The sequence below is a fragment of the Schistocerca nitens genome, chromosome 6 (genome assembly GCF_023898315.1).
Source record: "Schistocerca nitens isolate TAMUIC-IGC-003100 chromosome 6, iqSchNite1.1, whole genome shotgun sequence".
NCBI lineage: Eukaryota > Metazoa > Arthropoda > Insecta > Orthoptera > Acrididae > Schistocerca > Schistocerca nitens.
Window position 1 is genome coordinate 176,366,110 of NC_064619.1, and position 20,080 is coordinate 176,386,189.

Genomic DNA, 20,080 nt, shown 5'->3' on the forward strand with positions numbered 1-20,080 from the left:
GAGATTCACACTGTGACAAGCCAGCAACAGTTTTGAAAAAGGCTAATGCCAATGCTTCATTTAAAATGAGAGGTAACTTACACATGCTGTAGGACTGAAAGAGAGAAATATTTTATTAAACCATGTGGTGATTGCAATAATTTTTATATTGGTAAGACGGGGAAAGATTTCATTACTAGATACAGAGAGCACTCATATCCATCTAATGCCAGTGCTCTGGGATAGCATTTGAAAACTAGCACGACTTGCTGCCGACAGCTGAAGGAGCTGAGGTTTTGCACATTGTCCCCCATAGTCATCTGTTAGATACTTTGGAAGAATTTGAAATATGTACACATACAATCTGTCAGTTGCATTAGTTATTTAATGACCAGAATTTTTTCAGCAGGAACTGGTTCTTAGATTTATTTGAAGACACTATACAAAATGTATCTCAGATTTGACCCAACTGATCTAAGATCACTACAATAGCCATAATCATATAGAATTCATGAGCAACCATTATAGCCGTATGCACACTATTATCTTCCACCCTCTTAGATGGTGCCACTGTTTTTCATGGGCCAATCTGATGTAGCTACATTGCCAGCCTTTCTATATACACTCCTGGAAATTGAAATAAGAACACCGTGAATTCATTGTCCCAGGAAGGGGAAACTTTATTGACACATTCCTGGGGTCAGATACATCACATGATCACACTGACAGAACCACAGGCACATACACACAGGCAACAGAGCATGCACAATGTCGGCACTAGTACAGTGTATATCCACCTTTCGCAGCAATGCAGACTGCTATTCTCCCATGGAGACGATCGTAGAGATGCTGGATGTAGTCCTGTGGAACGGCTTGCCATGCCATTTCCACCTGGCGCCTCAGTTGGACCAGCGTTCGTGCTGGACGTGCAGACCGCGTGACACGACGCTTCATCCAGTCCCAAACATGCTCAATGGGGGACAGATCCGGAGATCGTGCTGGCCAGGGTAGTTGACTTACACCTTCTAGAGCACGTTGGGTGGCACGGGATACATGCGGACGTGCATTGTCCTGTTGGAACAGCAAGTTCCCTTGCCGGTCTAGGAATGGTAGAACGATGGGTTCAATGACGGTTTGGATGTACCGTGCACTATTCAGTGTCCCCTCGACGATCACCAGTGGTGTATGGCCAGTGTAGGAGATCGCTCCCCACACCATGATGCCGGGTGTTGGCCCTGTGTGCCTCGGTCGTATGCAGTCCTGATTGTGGCGCTCACCTGCACGGCGCCAAACACGCATACGACCATCATTGGCACCAAGGCAGAAGCGACTCTCATCGCTGAAGACGACACGTCTCCATTCGTCCCTCCATTCACGCCTGTCGCGACACCACTGGAGGCGGGCTGCACAATGTTGGGGCGTGAGCGGAAGACGGCCTAACGGTGTGCGGGACCGTAGCCCAGCTTCATGGAGACGGTTGCGAATGGTCCTCGCCGATACCCCAGGAGCAACAGTGTCCCTAATTTGCTGGGAAGTGGCGGTGCGGTCCCCTACGGCACTGCGTAGGATCCTACGGTCTTGGCGTGCATCCGTGCGTCGCTGCGGTCCGATCCCAGGTCGACGGGCATGTGCACCTTCCGCCGACCACTGGCGACAACATCGATGTACTGTGGAGACCTCACGCCCCATGTGTTGAGCAATTCGGCGGTACGTCCACCCAGCCTCCCGCATGCCCACTATACGCCCTCGCTCAAAGTCCGTCAACTGCACATACGGTTCACGTCCACGCTGTCGCGGCATGCTACCAGTGTTAAAGACTGCGATGGAGCTCCGTATGCCACGGCAAACTGGCTGACACTGACGGCGGCGGTGCACAAATGCTGCGCAGCTAGCGCCATTCGACGGCCAACACCGCGGTTCCTGGTGTGTCCGCTGTGCCGTGCGTGTGATCATTGCTTGTACAGCCCTCTCGCAGTGTCCGGAGCAAGTATGGTGGGTCTGACACACCGGTGTCAATGTGTTCTTTTTTCCATTTCCAGGAGTGTAGATTCACTCCACTCCAACAGATGGAGCCACTGTTCTCGCAGGCTGCTACCACAATGTACCTGCCTCGCACCTTTAATTAAAGGTGCTGTGTAGAGCATTGGTACTTTGCATTTTGCCAACATTAGTACTTTGTGTTATTCATTTGACTCACTTTACAGTTTTATCACAATATGCACATATTTCCTCACCATGGGTTCAGCATTATGGGCGTAGTAAATTTAATTTCTTATACTGAATTTAATTATATTAGATGTACATTACATTGTGATTAACCTTATCAAAGTAGAATGTTTGGGTTTTGTTACCATTTCAACAAGCTTATTTTGTTAGACATAGTTCTCCATTTCCATACTCTTATACACTTTCACATTACATTCTGTATAACTATATGTACAAACAGAATCCATTAATTCCAAAATAATATGACCACTATCTCAGCATTACAGTTGTCTAGGCATCAGTTTTTGTCAATTGATGGCCCTAACTCTACATCCTCAACCACAAGATGCTAAGATGTTTTTTGAGTATCATGCATCTACTTCAAGGTAGATTGTTATACTTTCTGATGATATACCTTAATGCTCTTTTATGTGAAATAAGGAAGAGAGAGAGAGAGAGAGAGAGAGAGAGAGAGAGAGAGAGAGAGAGAGAGAGAGAGGGAGAGAGAGAGAGAGAGAGAGAGAAACTGTAATATTAGCTTGTATTTTATTTAAACTGTTGCCACTCATCTAGGCTTATCTAAATTGTTATATTGTATGTGATCTCTTTCTTGTTAGACTATGGTAATATGACTACATTTGCTGACACATAACATTTTCTTCATTGATGGTTGTAAACTTACTCTTTCATAACTTATATTTTAGTTCTGATCTACATCTGTTTTCTGTTTATATTGAAGCATACCATTTATTGGTTGCAAATATGTCTTCTGTTTTGATTACTGACTAACATTGCTGATGATGATACCTAATGCTGCACATTTCATGCTGTCAATATGAGTATCTTCTCCATAAAAGTAGCACAAATGTGTCTTTGTCAAGTTGTTCACTATGTTCTGACATGTAGTTAACTGCGATGTATAGTTGTTAGCAAACTTATTCTTTGACTTAATTTCTATGGTTAATGCTAGCACCAGCCTTTGCTTACTTCATTGATAGCTCAATTGCCACAGTCAATCTGGCACTAGTTCTCTTTGAATACACAACAGCACTGTCAAATATAACTATATGAGATGAGTTCTGTATTATGTTCAGCCTACGTGCTCACTTTCATGAGCTTTTTACTAAATTTTGATATAAATGTAAATATAATACTAACTGAAATTTCTGTCTATCAACTATTAAGATGCATACTTGTGTTATTAAGCACATATTTCTATAATTAATTTTCTTGTACACTTTATTCCACAACTTCAGTCTGATGATGAAATTTTGAAACATAATGCTTAATAAAGAACTGTGCAATATTTCAAAGTAGGCAATATAGTGACAACACTAATACTTGACAAATGTGTTGCAGTCAATGTAATCTTCACTGACTTGTTTAAAAGAATATGAGGGTATGGATGTACCAACCTTGCCTATCAGCAAATGCAAGATACTGGGAGTGATTGGTACCAGGTCTCACAATGCAAAATGGCAGGACCACATACTGTTTAGGCTACAGAATGTTGCAATTTCATGCACACTTGTGCTAGATAATTCTTTGTTTGCGGACTGTATTTTAAGTTGACATTTCGTCTGGGAATGGTGTTAAGGTGAATGGACAGTAGTTGAAATTACATGTTGGTGACAGTAAATATTGTCAAGGCCAGAAAATAAAGCTAATAAGCAGCAAGATTAACTGCACAAACAGAAACCTGAGATAAGTGCTATTACCTGTATTAAGCAACAAGTAGTTAATAAAATACAGGCGTCTGCATATTTATGCAATATTATAGCTCCGACTTAACAAGTATTTTGTTAAGGTATTCACAAGTATTTAAAGAGAGAGCTCTAGTGTAAAATTGCGGTATTAGTGTCACCTAAGCGTCATCCCTCATTAAACTTTTTCCAATATGGCCTACTCTGTTCTCTGTGCTACAGGACCTGCTGCCACTAGGGAAACACTAATATTGTTGGAGTGGAATATAACTGAACCCTCTATGAGGTCCATACTGCAGCTCACTACTATAGTCTGATATACGAACGATGGCAGTTCGCGCATGTCAAGGCATGGATGAGGATTGCATTGTTGATTTTTCCAAGCAACAGTTGCGGTACAAGCACGTGCACACATTCTGCTTGAAGAAAGCATACATCCTGCAAATTACATCTCTCCCATGCTTATGCGTACGCATCACTTACCTCCACAACCAGCGATGACAATTCACTACAAATGGAATAAAAATTCACTAAACCATTTGCTACAATCATGTTTAATGCTCACATTAGCTATGGCATTCAGAACAGAGTGTTTGGAACATTACTGAACGCTCACTGGCTGTCAGAGAATGCGTGACGTAGGTGTGCAGAACAAGCCTTAACTCAACCGTCATTGTTCATGACTCCAACTATAGCTGCAATAAAGCGTGGAGGAAGTATTCAAGTAGTTGTTGATGCCAGAGGCTTTAATAAAATACTGTACACATTTGGGCCCGACTTGAGAACATCTAGGAACAAATACCAAAATTTTATGTAGTCAAGTACCTGACCAGTATAGATCTCTGCTCCTCCTAATGGCAAAAACCTTTATCCAGGAGTCAAAACAGTACAAATGGTTCAAATGGCTCTGAGCACTATGGGACTTAACATCTGTGGTCATCAGTCCCCTAGAAATTAGAACTACTTAAACCTAACTAACCTAAGGACATCACACACATCCATGCCCGAGGCAGGATTCGAACCTGCGACCGTAGCAGTCGCGCGGTTCCGGACTGCGCGCCTAGAACCACGAGACCACCGCGGCCGACTCAAAACAGTACACTTTCTGTATCTACACAGGTAGAATTTACCAGTTTAAGGCATTGCCTTTCAGCCTAAATGACATTTGGGTGTATTCGTAGCCACACCAGACTCCATTCTTGGCCCAGACATACTTGATAGGGTAACCATGTTTGTACGTTACCTACTGATAGCAACACAAACATGGAAAGACCACACTGATCTTATTTAAACAGTGTTAAGTAAATTCCTAGAGGCTGGCACAACTGTCAACCTGCAAAAGTCAAAAATTTGGGCACAAGGGTATCAAGTTCTTAGGACATACAATCACCCCCCATGGAATTCTTCTGGATGATGATAAAATCAATGTAATGAAGAACTAAAGAACTTTCCAACCCTTTGAATGAAGGGGCAATTGAATGCCTTTATTGAGTTAGGCACAGTTTAAGATGATTTGTGCCTAACCAGATATTAAATTGTCAACCTATGCTGAATTTGTTCAGGAAAAGTTACTTGGTACTGGTCAGATTGCTAAACAGCCCATGATCAAATCAAAGAAGCTTTAATGACCTGTAATATGCTTTACCACCCAGACATGTCAACTGAATTTTGTTTTGTGACTAATGCTTCTTCAATAGGCATCAGTGCTTGTCTATTCCAAGTGCAGAATATAGACGTATGCCTGCAATTTGCACTTTAGCATTTGTGAGTCATATTATCAGACTGTGAAAGAGCACCCTGCTCTCACAGTGATCTGGGCATTCAAAAAATTTCATAATTATCTTTCCAGAAACTACATCAGGACTTAAAGAAGTGCTTCTAGCAATGTTTGGCAGGTGCATATACGTAACTGGACATTTTACTTGTAATATAAAAAGTTAGATATGTAACCACCACATTTGAACTATTTTTACAATTTCTTCCATTACTTCTTAATAGAACAAATCCATATTTCAGGTTGAATTACAAGTACAATGTCTCTTTTTCCCTACTGATCTGCAGAACAAAAACAGCTTACCGGTATTTCAACCTTAAACACATGAACTACTATATACTAGCACGCATGCACTGAACAAACTCTGTATATATGTAGAATAGTGTGTACATAGCTGTATCCTGCTACTAGTGTGTATGAGTGCGCTGAGTGTAGCCTTGCCATGTGAGTGTACTTAAATAAACCTCCAACTGTACCAGCACAGGCCAGCCACTAGAGGCCACTTGTAGGAAGTGTGCACATGGCATGATCTCTTCCGTTATCTTCTACCAGCGACTCGCGCCTATATACACAGATGGAGCAGCACTAGCTCACTCTCACGGTTCTTTTTCATTGTACCACTTATGTCAGTTGTTCTGTGTATCACTTATGTTGCACCTTCTGCATGATTCTTTTGTCTTGCTCATGGGGAATCATGAGAAGCTTATTTCCATCACTGTTCAGAGGTTTACAAACAAAGCCATAACTGTGTTACTTTGATCAGTTTCGTGTATTACTTAGCTACTCTTTCTATTGTGGAAGAAAACCAAAATGATTTGTATAATGTATATAAGAAAAATGAAAATCAACTCTATCTTCCATTATAATCCTACACCTACCTTCCTTTGTCAACCAAATATGGACACATAAATTAACCTGCAGAAAATATAAAATTCAACTTGGCACACCCAAAGAGAAACAACACTATGTAAATACCCAACCAGTACTGAAGTGAGTAAGATCAGAATGGTGAAAGACTTGTTTACCTAATAAAGTCTGTCCCTATTACAGGCATTGTAATATACCATGACTAGTTTTCAATATCTGCAATGTTTCTGATCCTTGACATCAATCACATAACAATGCAGATGCTCTATACACTTGAAATTTAAACTCTGTCATCCTTCCCTCTTCCTCATTGCACTATGAGAACTTACAGAACGCCATTACAGGCATTTTTAATTCATATTCCCATTCTCATTACATCTCTGTTCTTTCCCTTGGCTGACAATCATCAGAAATGCACATGTATTGCTTTCAATGAATAGATGTTTGCTCTAGTTGAAAATCAGAAATCATTTTTCATCACTTTGAACAATACCTGAATAATTGATGATAGTAATTATTATTATATCAAAATATTCTCTGTAGCATCATAAACAAGGATTTAGGGCTGGTGGATAATTATAATCTTCCTTTTCTTGTACTTTTGCCCCACAGTGGTGCAGTGTCAGATTGATTATGAACAGATTTGGCATGGTTAATTCAAAGGGTGATCAGATGTTCATCCTTCATCACCCCATTACCGCCTGGACGGAATTTGTGCCCTCAACTTTTGTGTGTTGCTTGAATGGTTGGGTTGGGGAGTAAAGGGACCAAACTACATGGTCATGAGTCCCTCTTTCCTCATTCAAACAGATCTCAAGTTAAAAACAGTTCAAAAAGGAATCAGAGAAAGTAAAAGGCGCAAAACTAATGTCGAATCACACTGAAAGACAAAACTATAGAAGCTAACAGACAGGGAAAATGTATAGTAAAAGTAAATGGAAGGTATTAAAAGTAATGGAAGGTATTAAAATAATATGGCAGATGGCCTGGGCTGGCTGATTGCAAAAATAGAAAAAGGATGAGCTAGCCACCCTGCAACCCTATAAAATCTCAAGCTGGAAAGACAAGACTAAAGGGACACACACAGCAAACAATAAATACCAAGGTGAACAAACAGCAAAGAAACAGTGAGGAAGAGTTAAAATGGAGGGTGGGTGGAGACCTGGGAGAGAGGGCCATATGCCCAAACTTAGATCGTGTGATAACCCCACCCCCCCTCCCCCTCATGAATAAAACTTAAAACATCATCAGTCATTGAGGTGTTGTCTCCCAACATGATTGACAGCATGGTGGGAAAGTTAAAAGTCTGCCACAGAGTGGCTAAAATTGGACAGTCCATCAAGATGTGGATGACAGTCATATGGGAGCCACAGCAACACCAAAGTGTGAACTTGCGATGGAGGAGGTGACCATGTGTTGGCCAATTTTGGCTGATGTGGAGCTGGCAAAGGACAACAGAGGCCCTGCGAGTGGCTCACATGGATGGTCTCCTTTATAACATGTAGTTTAGTTGGTAGTAGTGGCCAGTCAGTATCCCAGATCACAAAAACTTTATAGCGGAGAACCAATTGGAGATTAGTCTCTGGCAGGCCGATATCCAAAGTTGGTTTACCAGTAGCCTTTTTTGGGCAGGCTGTCAGCAAGCTCATTGCCCAGGATCCTGACATGTACTGCAGTCCAAATGAAGGTCACTGAATATCCACTGTGGCCGAGGGCATAAACAGACTGCTGGATAGTCATTACCAAAGGATGGCAAGGGAAGCATTGGTCCAGAGCTTGGAGGTTGCTTAAGGAGTCAATATAGATGACGAAGGACTCACCGACACAGCAGCGAATATGCTCAAGGGTGCGATAGAAGGCTACTAACTCTGCAGTGAAAATACTGCAGCCTTCTGGCAAGGAGCACTGTTCAGTATACCAAACATGAGCACAAACAAAGTCAACAAGAGTGTTGACCATTGATCCATCGGTGTAGACTATTTCTGAGCCCTGAAACTCCCTGATAATAGCGAAAAATTGCCAGCAGAGGTACTCAGGTGGAACTCAGCCTTTTGGGCCTTGCGATAGGTGCAGATGAATTGTGGCCAATGCATGGACAATTGAGGGGTAAGTAAGTGGACGCTCAGGAAAGATGGTTGAGGGAAAGCATCGAGTTCAGTAAGAAGCAACTGGACACGGACTGCAAGGGTATTCCCTGTTCTGGGCTGCCATTGCGGAAGATTTATCGCCATGTTAGGAAAAGGAGATGGTAATTTGGATGGCAAGGTGTACTATGAATGTGGGCAGTATAATTTGCAAGCAGTAGTTGCAGCACCGGCTTCCATGGGGAGGCTGTTCAATGGGCTTCCTCAGAAAACTCCCGATGCAAGCCGAACTGCACAGTGGCGGATAGGGTCAGCAGACGCAGCACGGAGAGCGATGCTGAACCATACACCAGGCTCCCATAGTGAATGTGGGACTGTATGAGGGCTTCGCACAGATGCAGTAGAGTAGGGCAATCAGCAGCCCAGTCCATGTGGCTCAGGCATCGAAAAACATTAAGATGCCAGCAGCACTTTTCCTTAAGCTGACGAAGATTGGAAGCCAAGTTAAGTGGGCATCGAAGACCAGTCCCAAAAAGCAGTAAGTCTTCACTACATAAAGTAGTTGATCATCAAGGTAAAGCTCTGGATGGAGGTGGACAGTACGATGATGACAGAAGTGCATGACACAACTCTTGGTGGCCAAAGACAAAGCCATGATTGAGGGCCCATGACTGCACCTTATGCATGGCTTCCTGCGGCATGTTCAGCCACACCAATAGAAGAGGAGCAGAAGGAAATACAAAAGCTGTCAGCCTATAGAATGGAATATACTGAGGACCCTACTGCTAGGGCAAGAGCATTAATGGCAGTTAAAAAGGGTGGGACACACAGGGTAGACACATGCGGGACCCCATTCTCTTGTATATGCGGGAAGCACCAATTCAAACCCTGAAAGCGCGGGGTGACGAGAAGTTCAGTATAGAAATCGGGAATGGACCTGGAGATCCCACTCATGCAGAATAGTGAGGATATGGTTTCCCCAAGTGGTATCATAGGCTATCGTCAGGTCAAAAATTATGGCAATAAGGTGGTGTCACTGAGAAGAGGCCAATCGAATGGCAGGCTCCAGGTGGACCAAGTTGCTGATAGTGGAGTGCCCTCGGCGAAAACTGCCCTGGGACGGAGCCAGAGGGCCCCAATACTCAAGGAGCCAACACAACCACTGGCTCACCATATGTCCAAGCAGCTTGCACGGGATGTTGGTGAGGCTAATAGGATGATAGCTATCCACATGTAGCAGGTTCTTACAGGGTTTTAGCACTGGAACGATGATACTTTCCCCGCCAGTGCGAATGGGATTTGCCATCGTTCCAGATGCGGTTGAAGATGGCAAGGAGGTGGCGCTGGTAATCCGCTGACAGATGTTTAATCATTTGGGAATGGATGCGGTCTGAGCCTGTGGATGTGTCAGGACAGTCGGCAAGGGCACAGAGAAATTCTAACTCACTGAAGGGAGCACTATATGGCTCAGGATGGCATGCAGCAAAAGATATGTGGTGGTGTTCCACCCGCTGTTTGAGAAGTCGAAAGGCAGGGCAGTAATTCTCAGATGCAGAGATGCGAGCATAACACTCAGCAAGATGCTCTGCAATTACGTCTGGATCAGCAGATACATGTGTGGAAATTCCAGGTACACCTGAAGGGGACTGATAGGCATAAATTAGTTGGAGCTTTATCCCAATCCAGGTAGGAGAGGTTTGTGACCCAATGGTGAAGACATGTCATTCCCAACACTCCTGTTTCCGTTGTTTGATGAATAGGCAGACCTGGGCACGGAGCCGTTTGAAAGCAATGAGGTTCCCCAGAGACGGGTGGTGCTTATGACATTGGAGGGCCCGCCTACGGTTTCTAATGGATGCAGCAATGTCCGGCGACCACCAAGGCAATGACCTCTGCCGAGGGCAGCTTAGGAACAAGGGATTGCCAATACAGCTGTGGCAAGAATGGTAATAGCATTTGTGAGGATCACCTGATCGATGTTACCATTCAACAGTGGTAGCGAAGGTGGAAGTGTCCCATTCAGCCTTGGTAAGATCCTATCTGGGCAAGCGTCCGGATGAGTGACGCTGGGGTAAGGACAGGAACAGTGCAAGGTGATTACTACCACACAAGTCATCATGAGCTCTTCAGTGGATAGATGGGAGAAGGCCAGGACTACAACCCGAGAGATCAATCGCAGGGTATGTTCCATGTGCCATACCAATATGAGTGGGGGCACCTGTATTTAGGAGGCAAAGGTTGAATTGAGTTAGTAGTCCTCGATATCTTTACCACAGCCAGTAACCGTGGTTCCAGCCCACAAAGGATTATGGGCATTAAAATCAACAAGAAGCAGAAAAGGTGGGGGAACTGTGAAATTAATGCACCCAGTACATGGGGTGGCACTTCACCATATGGAGGGAGGTAGATGTTACAGATTTCCTGCATCGGCCTCACCCTGACAGCCACAGCTTCTAAAGGTGTATGAATGGGTACGTGTTCACTATAGACAGAGGTAAGGACATAGATACAAACTTCTCCTGACAATCTGCCACAGTTAGGAGAGTTTTTGTAATACCGCTGAAAGCCATGAAGGGTGGGGTCTTATTGGGGCCTGCATTGCAGGAAACCAAGTTTCCTGAACTGTTACGCAAAAAGCAGGTGTAACACTTAAGATTTGTCATAACTCAGCCAGGTGGGAGAAAAAACTGCCGCAGTTCCACTGGAGGATGATGCTTTCCGTAATCAGGGAAGGTATTAAGTGACCAAGGAGGCAGTTTATGCACCAGCATCACCTGCTGCCACTGGTTGATTATTTGTATCAATTTCCATTCTAGGGGGGGGGGGGGGGGGGCCATCAGCGAGATCCAGGCCCTCGAGGGATGCTAAAATCTCCACCTCATTCTCCGATGCAGAACTGGTAGGGAGTGGTGGTGTTGGGGCCACCGGAGGGCCCCATTTCTTAGCAGTCTACTACTTCGTCCGCTTGATCTCTCGCTTCTCTTTAGGGGCTTGCAGGGAGGTCTTCTCCAAAGTTGCTACAGGCCGCAGGAAGATCATGAAGACGTTCCATCCAGCAGCTTGTTGCTCCTTCAGCCACTGGAGAGGGTCCAGTTTGGCATTAGGGGGAACCTTGGAAGGAAGAGTCTCAAGGGACCCCATCCATGCGAGAGGAGCCAGAGGAGGCTGTGGCCTCTTCGGCTCTGGGGAGAGAACCGATGTCCCTCGTGTTTCGAGAGGGGGGGGGGGGGTATTGCTCCCAAAGTAGGTGCTTTCGGGACAACGGAAGAAGAGGTGCCCACAACCACCAAGGAGGCGGATGTATCTGGGTGGCCTGGGGGCCCACTGTACAAGGCAGAGGTGTCTGAACTACTGTCATACATGAGGGTGATCTTGATGTAGCTGGAGCACATGTAGATGTCAAGCAAATGGGATGCAACCATTCAAAATTACTTCTAGTCTCTTGGTAAATTAGCCAGGCCAAGGTCTTTTACTCCATAATTTTCCATTCCTTTTGGAGTACTGTGCAGTCTGGTGAGCAGGAGTGGTGTGCTCTCCACAGTTGACACAAGTGGTAGGAGGCACACATGGAGTATTGGGATGCAGCAGACATCCACAATCTCGACATGGGGTGCCGGAATGGCAGCAGGAAGACATGTGCCTGAATTTCCAGCACTTGAAGCACCGCATAGGGGGAGGGATGTATGGCTTTATGTCACACCACCTTGACATTTTTGGGCAATGAATCACCCTCAAAGGCCAAGATGAATCCACCGGTAGCAGCCCTATTGTCTTTGGCTTTGGGTCCCCTATAGATGTGCCGGATGATGTTCCCAGCATCTGCTATCTGGAGTCATGCTGCTTTAAGATTTAGCTGAATTTCTCGAATCCACTGTCCTCCTGTCTTCTTTCAAAAATTTCTCATTGTAAGTTTTTAAATCCCATTTCCTTGCAGTTGCAATATTTGAAAAAAATGAGAGATCTTTTCTTCTTTATTGTTCTGACGAATGGGTCAATCTCATTATCGTTCATTGGGAAGAGTTCTCCAACTAATTTTTTTTTTTTTTTACTCATGTAAGTTCTGATAACTCTTCTTTCAATTTTGAGGAGCTAATCAGCTCTTCTTAAACATTTTACTTGGAACAACATTTTGAAAGCATATGTGGCTTCAGAGAGAGTTATTTTTCTAACGCTGGGTCTTAGTGTTTACTGACAAGCATTTCTTATTATACAATGACCAGTTTATAAATTTAGTTTATTCATTTTGTTGGATGTATTTACCCATGTTTCTTTAACACCTAAGTTATGCTTCTTGATATCTACAAGATATTAAACTGTAGAACTATCTTAATTTTTTGACTGTTTATTGTGACTTTACTTACACACAGGGGTTTCATGATCTCAGTTTCTGAAAGGATACTTGTAATCCTATTTTTAAGGTGATTGTTTTAATACTGGTGATTAAAATAAAGGTAGATTATAATAATGGCATGCAAGTAAACACTATTTTGTCAGCTTACTCTTCTATAGCGATAATTACTAGTAATAAAATAACTTGTACTGACTCTGTTCATTTGTACACAGACTTACCCCAGAGGCTGTTTGGAAATGAGTGTAGTGATACCCTCTGCAATATCCAAATGATCAGGATCTGGAGAAGCATATATGCACGTGAAACCAAGATTTATTATTTCCTCTGTGTCAGCTGTTATCACACTATTTGGTTCCATTAACAAATACTCAAATAACTTGTAAGGTAACTTAAGATTGTCTGAGCTAACGTCAACAAGATATTCTCCTAACAACTTCATCTTCATCCCTTCTGATTGCTTCTCACAACGTTCCAGGAATGGTAGCAGGAGATGCTTAATGTCATTCACAAATGTTTCTTCAGAGGTCTAAAATGTAAGAGATTTACACATTAATAAAATAGCATAATTACAAAAGGTATTTTTGTTATAAACAGGTACAAGTCAAAAACTGCTAAAAAGGAACTATTTAATGTATATATATAAAAATTTTGCTGCAAATACAGCACACTGAGCATGTATCAGGTTATTCAATCTCTCAAATTGTACAACTTCTTTCTTAAGCATATTAAGAAAGACCAAAAATTAATTATTGTTTCATCATAGGAATACTAGCACATGACAAAAATTGACGTTTGATACAAGTCATGCAAAAATGTGGAGTTGGGTGAAGGTATGGGTCATATGAATAGACCGCTTGCACTGCAAGGTGCTTCAGTTCTGTTTGAATGTGGCTATTATTATTATTATTATTATTATTATTGTTGTAAGGTAAGAAAAAACAGCCCATATGCACACCAGAAGTGTTAGGTATGGAAATGGGAAGTACAGCAGGCAAAAATGGGAAGAGAGGATTGGGGGGGGGGGGGTCGCCATACCGGACGCTCGACCGGCCTGCACGTCCCTCATTGTGCAAAATTGTCCAGGGCACAACACCCATAACCATCACATTCAAACCTCACCAACACACCCACATTTAGCATATAAAACTACGAAACCAAACCCCATAGTAATTTCACCCATAATACTCCACCAGGCTATCAAATGTCCACAAGCCTGTCACAGCAGCAAACTGTCGTATGGACACCCACTTAACATCATCATCATCCTCCTAGGATTAAGAATCACTGTCATTAAACCTCCAAACCACACCCATCATCATCAAAATCTCTGACTATCTGCTCTGTCTGTCTACTCTCTCACTACTCACACTATATATATGGTTATAATAGAGGGAAACATTCCACGTAGGAAAAATATATCTAAAAACAAAGATGATGTGACTTACCAAATGAAAGTGCTGGCAGGTCGACAGACACACAAACAAACACAAACATACACACAAAATTCAGGCTTTCGCAACAAACTGTTGCCTCATCAGGAAAGAGGGAAGGAGAGGGAAAGACGAAAGGATGTGGGTTTTAAGGGAGAGGGTAAGGAGTCATTCCAATCCCGGGAGCGGAAAGACTCCCGGGATTGGAATGACTCCTTACCCTCTCCCTTAAAACCCACATCCTTTCGTCTTTCCCTCTCCTTCCCTCTTTCCTGATGAGGCAACAGTTTGTTGCGAAAGCTTGAATTTTGTGTGTATGTTTGTGTGTCTGTCGACCTGCCAGCACTTTCATTTGGTAAGTCACATCATCTTTGTTTTTAGATATATTTTTCCTACGTGGAATGTTTCCCTCTATTATAACCACACACACACACACACACACACACACACACACACACACACATATATATATATATATATATATATATATATGTATATATATATATATATATATATATATATAAAAAGAAAGATGATGAGACTTACCAAACAAAAGCGCTGGCAGGTCGATAGACACACAAAAAAACAAATATACACACAAAATTCTAGCTTTCGCAACCAACGGTTGCTTCGTCAGGAAAGAGGGAAGGAGAGGGAAAGATGAAAGGATGTGGGTTTTAAGGGAGAGGGTAAGGAGTCATTCCAATCCCGGGAGCGGAAAGACTTACCTTAGGGGGAAAAAAGGACAGGTATACACTCGCACACACACACATATCCATCCACACATACAGACACAAGCAGACATATTTAAAGACAAAGAGTTTGGGCAGAGATGTCAGTCGAGGTGGAAGAGTAGAGGCAAAGAAGTTGTTGAGAGACAGGTGAGGTATGAGTGGCGGCAACTTGAAATTAGCGGAGATTGAGGCCTGGCGGATAACGAGAAGAGAGGATATACTGAAGGGCAAGTTCCCATCTCCGGAGTTCGGATAGGTTGGTGTTGGTGGGAAGTATCCAGATAACCCGGACGGTGTAACACTGTGCCAAGATGTGCTGGCTGTGCACCAAGGCATGTTTAGCCACAGGGTGATCCTCATTACCAACAAACACTGTCTGCCTGTGTCCATTCATGCGAATGGACAGTTTGTTGCTGGTCATTCCCACATAGAATGCATCACAGTGTAGGCAGGTCAGTTGGTAAATCACGTGGGTGCTTTCACACGTGGCTCTGCCTTTGATCGTGTACACCTTCCGGGTTACAGGACTGGAGTAGGTGGTGGTGGGAGGGTGCATGGGACAGGTTTTGCACCGGGGGCGGTTACAAGGATAGGAGCCAGAGGGTAGGGAAGGTGGTTTGGGGATTTCATAGGGATGAACTAACAGGTTACGAAGGTTAGGTGGACGGCGGAAAGACACTCTTGGTGGAGTGGGGAGGATTTCATGAAGGATGGATCTCATTTCAGGGCAGGATTTGAGGAAGTCGTATCCCTGCTGGAGAGCCACATTCAGAGTCTGGTCCAGTCCCGGAAAGTATCCTGTCACAAGTGGGGCACTTTTGTGGTTCTTCTGTGGGGGATTCTGGGTTTGAGGGGATGAGGAAGTGGCTCTGGTTATTTGCTTCTGTACCAGGCCAGGAGGGTAGTTGCGGGATGCGAAAGCTGTTGTCAGGTTGTTGGTGTAATGTTTCAGGGATTCCGGACTGGAGCAGATTCGTTTGCCACGAAGACCTAGGCTGTAGGGAAGGGACCGTTTGATGTGGAATGGGTGGCAGCTGTCATAAAAGTTGCCGCCACTCATACCTCACCTGTCTCTCAACAACTTCTTTGCCTCTACTCTTCCACCTCGACTGACATCTCTGCCCAAACTCTTTGTCTTTAAATATGTCTGCTTGTGTCTGTATGTGTGGATGGATATGCGTGTGTGTGCGAGTGTATACCTGTCCTTTTTTCCCCCTAAGGTAAGTCTTTCCGCTCCCGGGATTGGAATGACTCCTTACCCTCTCCCTTAAAACCCACATCCTTTCATCTTTCCCTCTCCTTCCCTCTTTCCTGACGAAGCAACCGTTGGTTGCGAAAGCTAGAATTTTGTGTGTATATTTGTTTTTTTGTGTGTCTATCGACCTGCCAGCGCTTTTGTTTGGTAAGTCTCATCATCTTTCTTTTTAGATATATTTTTTCCACGTGGAATGTTTCCCTCTGTTATATATATATATATATATATATATATATATATATATATATATATAGAGTAGTGAGAGAGCAGATAGTCAGAGATTTTGATGATGATGGGTGTGGTTTGGAGGTTTAATGACAGTGATTCTTAATCCTAGGATGATGATGATGATAAGTGGGTGTCCATATATATATATATATATATATATATATATATATATATATATATATATATATATATATAAAACGACAAAAGTCAAACCTAAGATACTCAATCCACTGTCCAACAGCAACCATATTCCTCTCACGCAGCAAGAAATCCTGTGTCTCCAAAACTCCCTTGAACATAACAATTCCAGACACAATTCTAGGCAAAAGGCGATGCAGAAATGCAAATACTTCTACACCACCGAGGTAACGAAGATACCTCCCTGAAGAGCTGCAGCGGCGGAGGGGGAGAGGGGGGGGGGCAAATGTACCCTTCATGAAAATGACAGGAAGAAGGGTGAAAAGGGGCAGAAAATAAAACAGACAAGAAGGAAAATTTTGGATGGGACAGGTTAATAAGGCAATGGATGTTTGAGGGAATGCAACAGGGACATACAGTTCAATAAATTGCAAAAACATTAAAACAATGAGCAATTTAATGAGGAAAAAGTACAATTTGATAAAGATAAGATGAAATTAAAGATATTTGGAGATTCTGTCATTTAATAAAATAAATGTGGCTTACTAGCAGTAAAGAAACTGTAATTTATTTTCTTTTTTCCTTCCTTTTTTTATAATGAAATTGTTGTTTAACTTTCAATAATGTTTACACATCAACAATTTGAAAAGTGCATTGGGCCTCCCCTCTGCTCATTGTAGTTAATTTTCAAAAATCACATTCAATCATTACTGGTATTATTACTACCACCTATATCAAAGCATGATAAAAACTTGTTATAAACAGCAAATGTAATTTTGTATAAAAGTGGATTAAAGTTCAGACTTTCACATAAAAACAAAATTGTTGTGAAAAGTCAGTTTTTCTATTGTTATTTCAAAATGGTGCTTACTTAAAAAAAGCACACCTCATATATACGGAGATGCGAAGAAGAGATCCAGGTGGTATTGGTACGGTGATGTTGAGTGACAATGAAGAAATGGTTTGTGGCTTGGATAGGATGGACCAGGCTGCAGGCAATGGCATACAGGTGTTGGTCAAAAAGAGCAAGGACCCTTTCCATAGGAGCACAGTACCCAGGTACAATGGGGCAGCCTGAATGGTTCAATTTATGGAGTTTGCATATTTGGGCAGGGTTATGACAATCCTCAGTGATCACCTGAGTGAGGGTTTCTGCTGTCTACCTGACTCGTCCACTTACAAGCTCTGCCACTGTGTTCTCATCCCTGAAGTCTAGTGTAACCTGCAATGCTCATTCAAATTCTTAGACCACTCCTTGAACCTCTTCCCCCACATCAATTCCCTTCTCATTCCAACTACATTCTGCAGTGTTGGTACAATGTTGTCAGCCAGATCACAGTAATTGCACAGGGGTATGTGTTTTCATATTTTGTATCAGTTAGTTCTGAAGGATGACATCACTCAAAAGCCTTGAAAATTTTACTATCTTGTCCAAGTCCCAGTAACCCAATAATCACCTTAAACTGTTTATCCTTTTTATTTACACTGCGTGACCAAAAAAGAAAGTGAAGCACCCACAAGACATGGTCAGATGTCAACGTAACTTTGTGCACATACACACCATCGCAAGGTACATAAATGAAGGAGTTGCCATTCTCAGCAGCAGGTAGAATGGCCACCAGAGTACATTAGTGTTGTTTGTGTTAGCATTGTTACAAGGCCTGGTAAGACTTCTTTTAACAATGCAGCACCCTTTGACCATCAATTGCAGAGTCTGCAAGTAACGATTCAAGGTGTCGCATTGTTAAAAATTGTCTACAGAATACCATTGACTGTATGCTGGCCCCTATTTAGAGTGTACAAGAGGTGGGATTCTTCCTACACATTGGTAAGAAGGCCTGAAGATAGCATAGTGTAATGCCTAAACTGGTAGTAACAGTACAATAAAATTGGAAATATTGACAGCTGAAGTTGTTTTCGATTTGACATTTTGTGCTGAACATCTGAGGTCCAGCAACCATCCCATATTTAGATGGACTTACAGAAACTTCATTCATGGCATGGTCATGGCTACATCCAAACACAATACCTCCTTTCTGCCACACTCTCATGCTGCCATGCTGACCGATTGTAACTGCTTTGGTATCAGGCTGTCATTTGGCCCTTCGTCACTGATGAAAAGTCAAGGCACTAAAGTGATGTGCAAGGAGCAGTCAGTTGTATGAAATCTGTCAACATGGAGACGTGATAATATGGCAGAAAGGAGCTACTACATCTGAATGTGCCCACGACCACACCACAAATGAAGTTGTCAGAGTTTTTGGTGTATTAACACAGACTGTTCAATGTGTCTATGAGGGATTGTGTACCACTTGGCCACATAACATGGCATAAGACCAGTGAAGGAACTGTTCTGACTGCATGGACTACTGAAAAGGCTCTCAGCTTTCCTGTGACAATTGTTTCCAAAACCCACAGGAATTGCTGCTGTCGGTGAATGCAGGTCCACCTAAACCAGTTTCCGAATGAACAATGCAAATAGAACTGCACTGGAATGGACATTTAAAGCTACCTTGAAAAACACCATTTCTCACAGCATCAAATAAAGCTCTGAATGTTCAAAGGACCAAACAACACAGAAACTGGACAATAGCTGACAGAGGCATATAGTGAGGTCTAACGAGTTGTGATTTTGCCTCTTTTCAAATGAAACAAGGTGTCGAGTGAACCAACAGGCCAACTAAGCATTTAACCCACAGGGTGTGGAGGTTACATACAGTTTACATCAGAGATGGTCTGTAGTGATTTTGGAGGTGTTTATTTGTATCACAATTTGGGCATACTCATTCAGGTTTCCATGAACTAGGATGTTAATTTCAAATTTCTCAGTCACCCTTTCCACATCTACATCGATAATCCGCAAGCCACCGTACGATGTGTGGCGGAGGGTACCCTGTACCACTACTTGTCATTTCCGTTCTTGTTCCACTTGCAAATAGAGTGATGGAAAAACAACTGTCTGTATGAGCTGTAATTTCTTGTCTCTTACCTTCACAGTCCTAACACATAATGTATGTTAGCATCAGAAGGATCCGTTGGCAGTCAGCTTCAAATGACTGTTCTCTCATTTTTCTCAACAGTGTTTTTTTTTAAAAGAAAGTCACCTTCCATCCAGGGACTCCCATTTCAGTTCCCGAAGAATCACCATGAAACTTACGTGTTGTTCAAATGTTCTGGTAACAAATCTAGCAGCCTGTCTCTGAACTGCCTCAATGTCTTCCTTCAATTTGACATGGTACGGATCCCAAATACTCAAGCAGTACTAAAGAACAGGTCATCCTATATGTGGTCTTTTTTACAGGTGAACCACTCTTTCCTAAAATTCTCCCAAT

At 42.8% G+C, this 20,080-nt stretch overlaps 1 protein-coding gene across 2 annotated transcripts in view; it reads right to left on the bottom strand.

Annotated features, from left to right (window-relative positions):
* LOC126262433 (NBAS subunit of NRZ tethering complex-like) overlaps positions 1–20,080 on the bottom strand; it is a 412,445-nt gene that overhangs the window by 278,981 nt on the left and 113,384 nt on the right. For both annotated transcript variants that reach the window (XM_049959075.1, XM_049959074.1), the window contains exon 19: positions 13,182–13,489. In XM_049959075.1, coding sequence (XP_049815032.1) covers positions 13,182–13,489 — 308 coding nt within the window. The remainder of the gene's footprint in view (positions 1–13,181; positions 13,490–20,080) is intronic.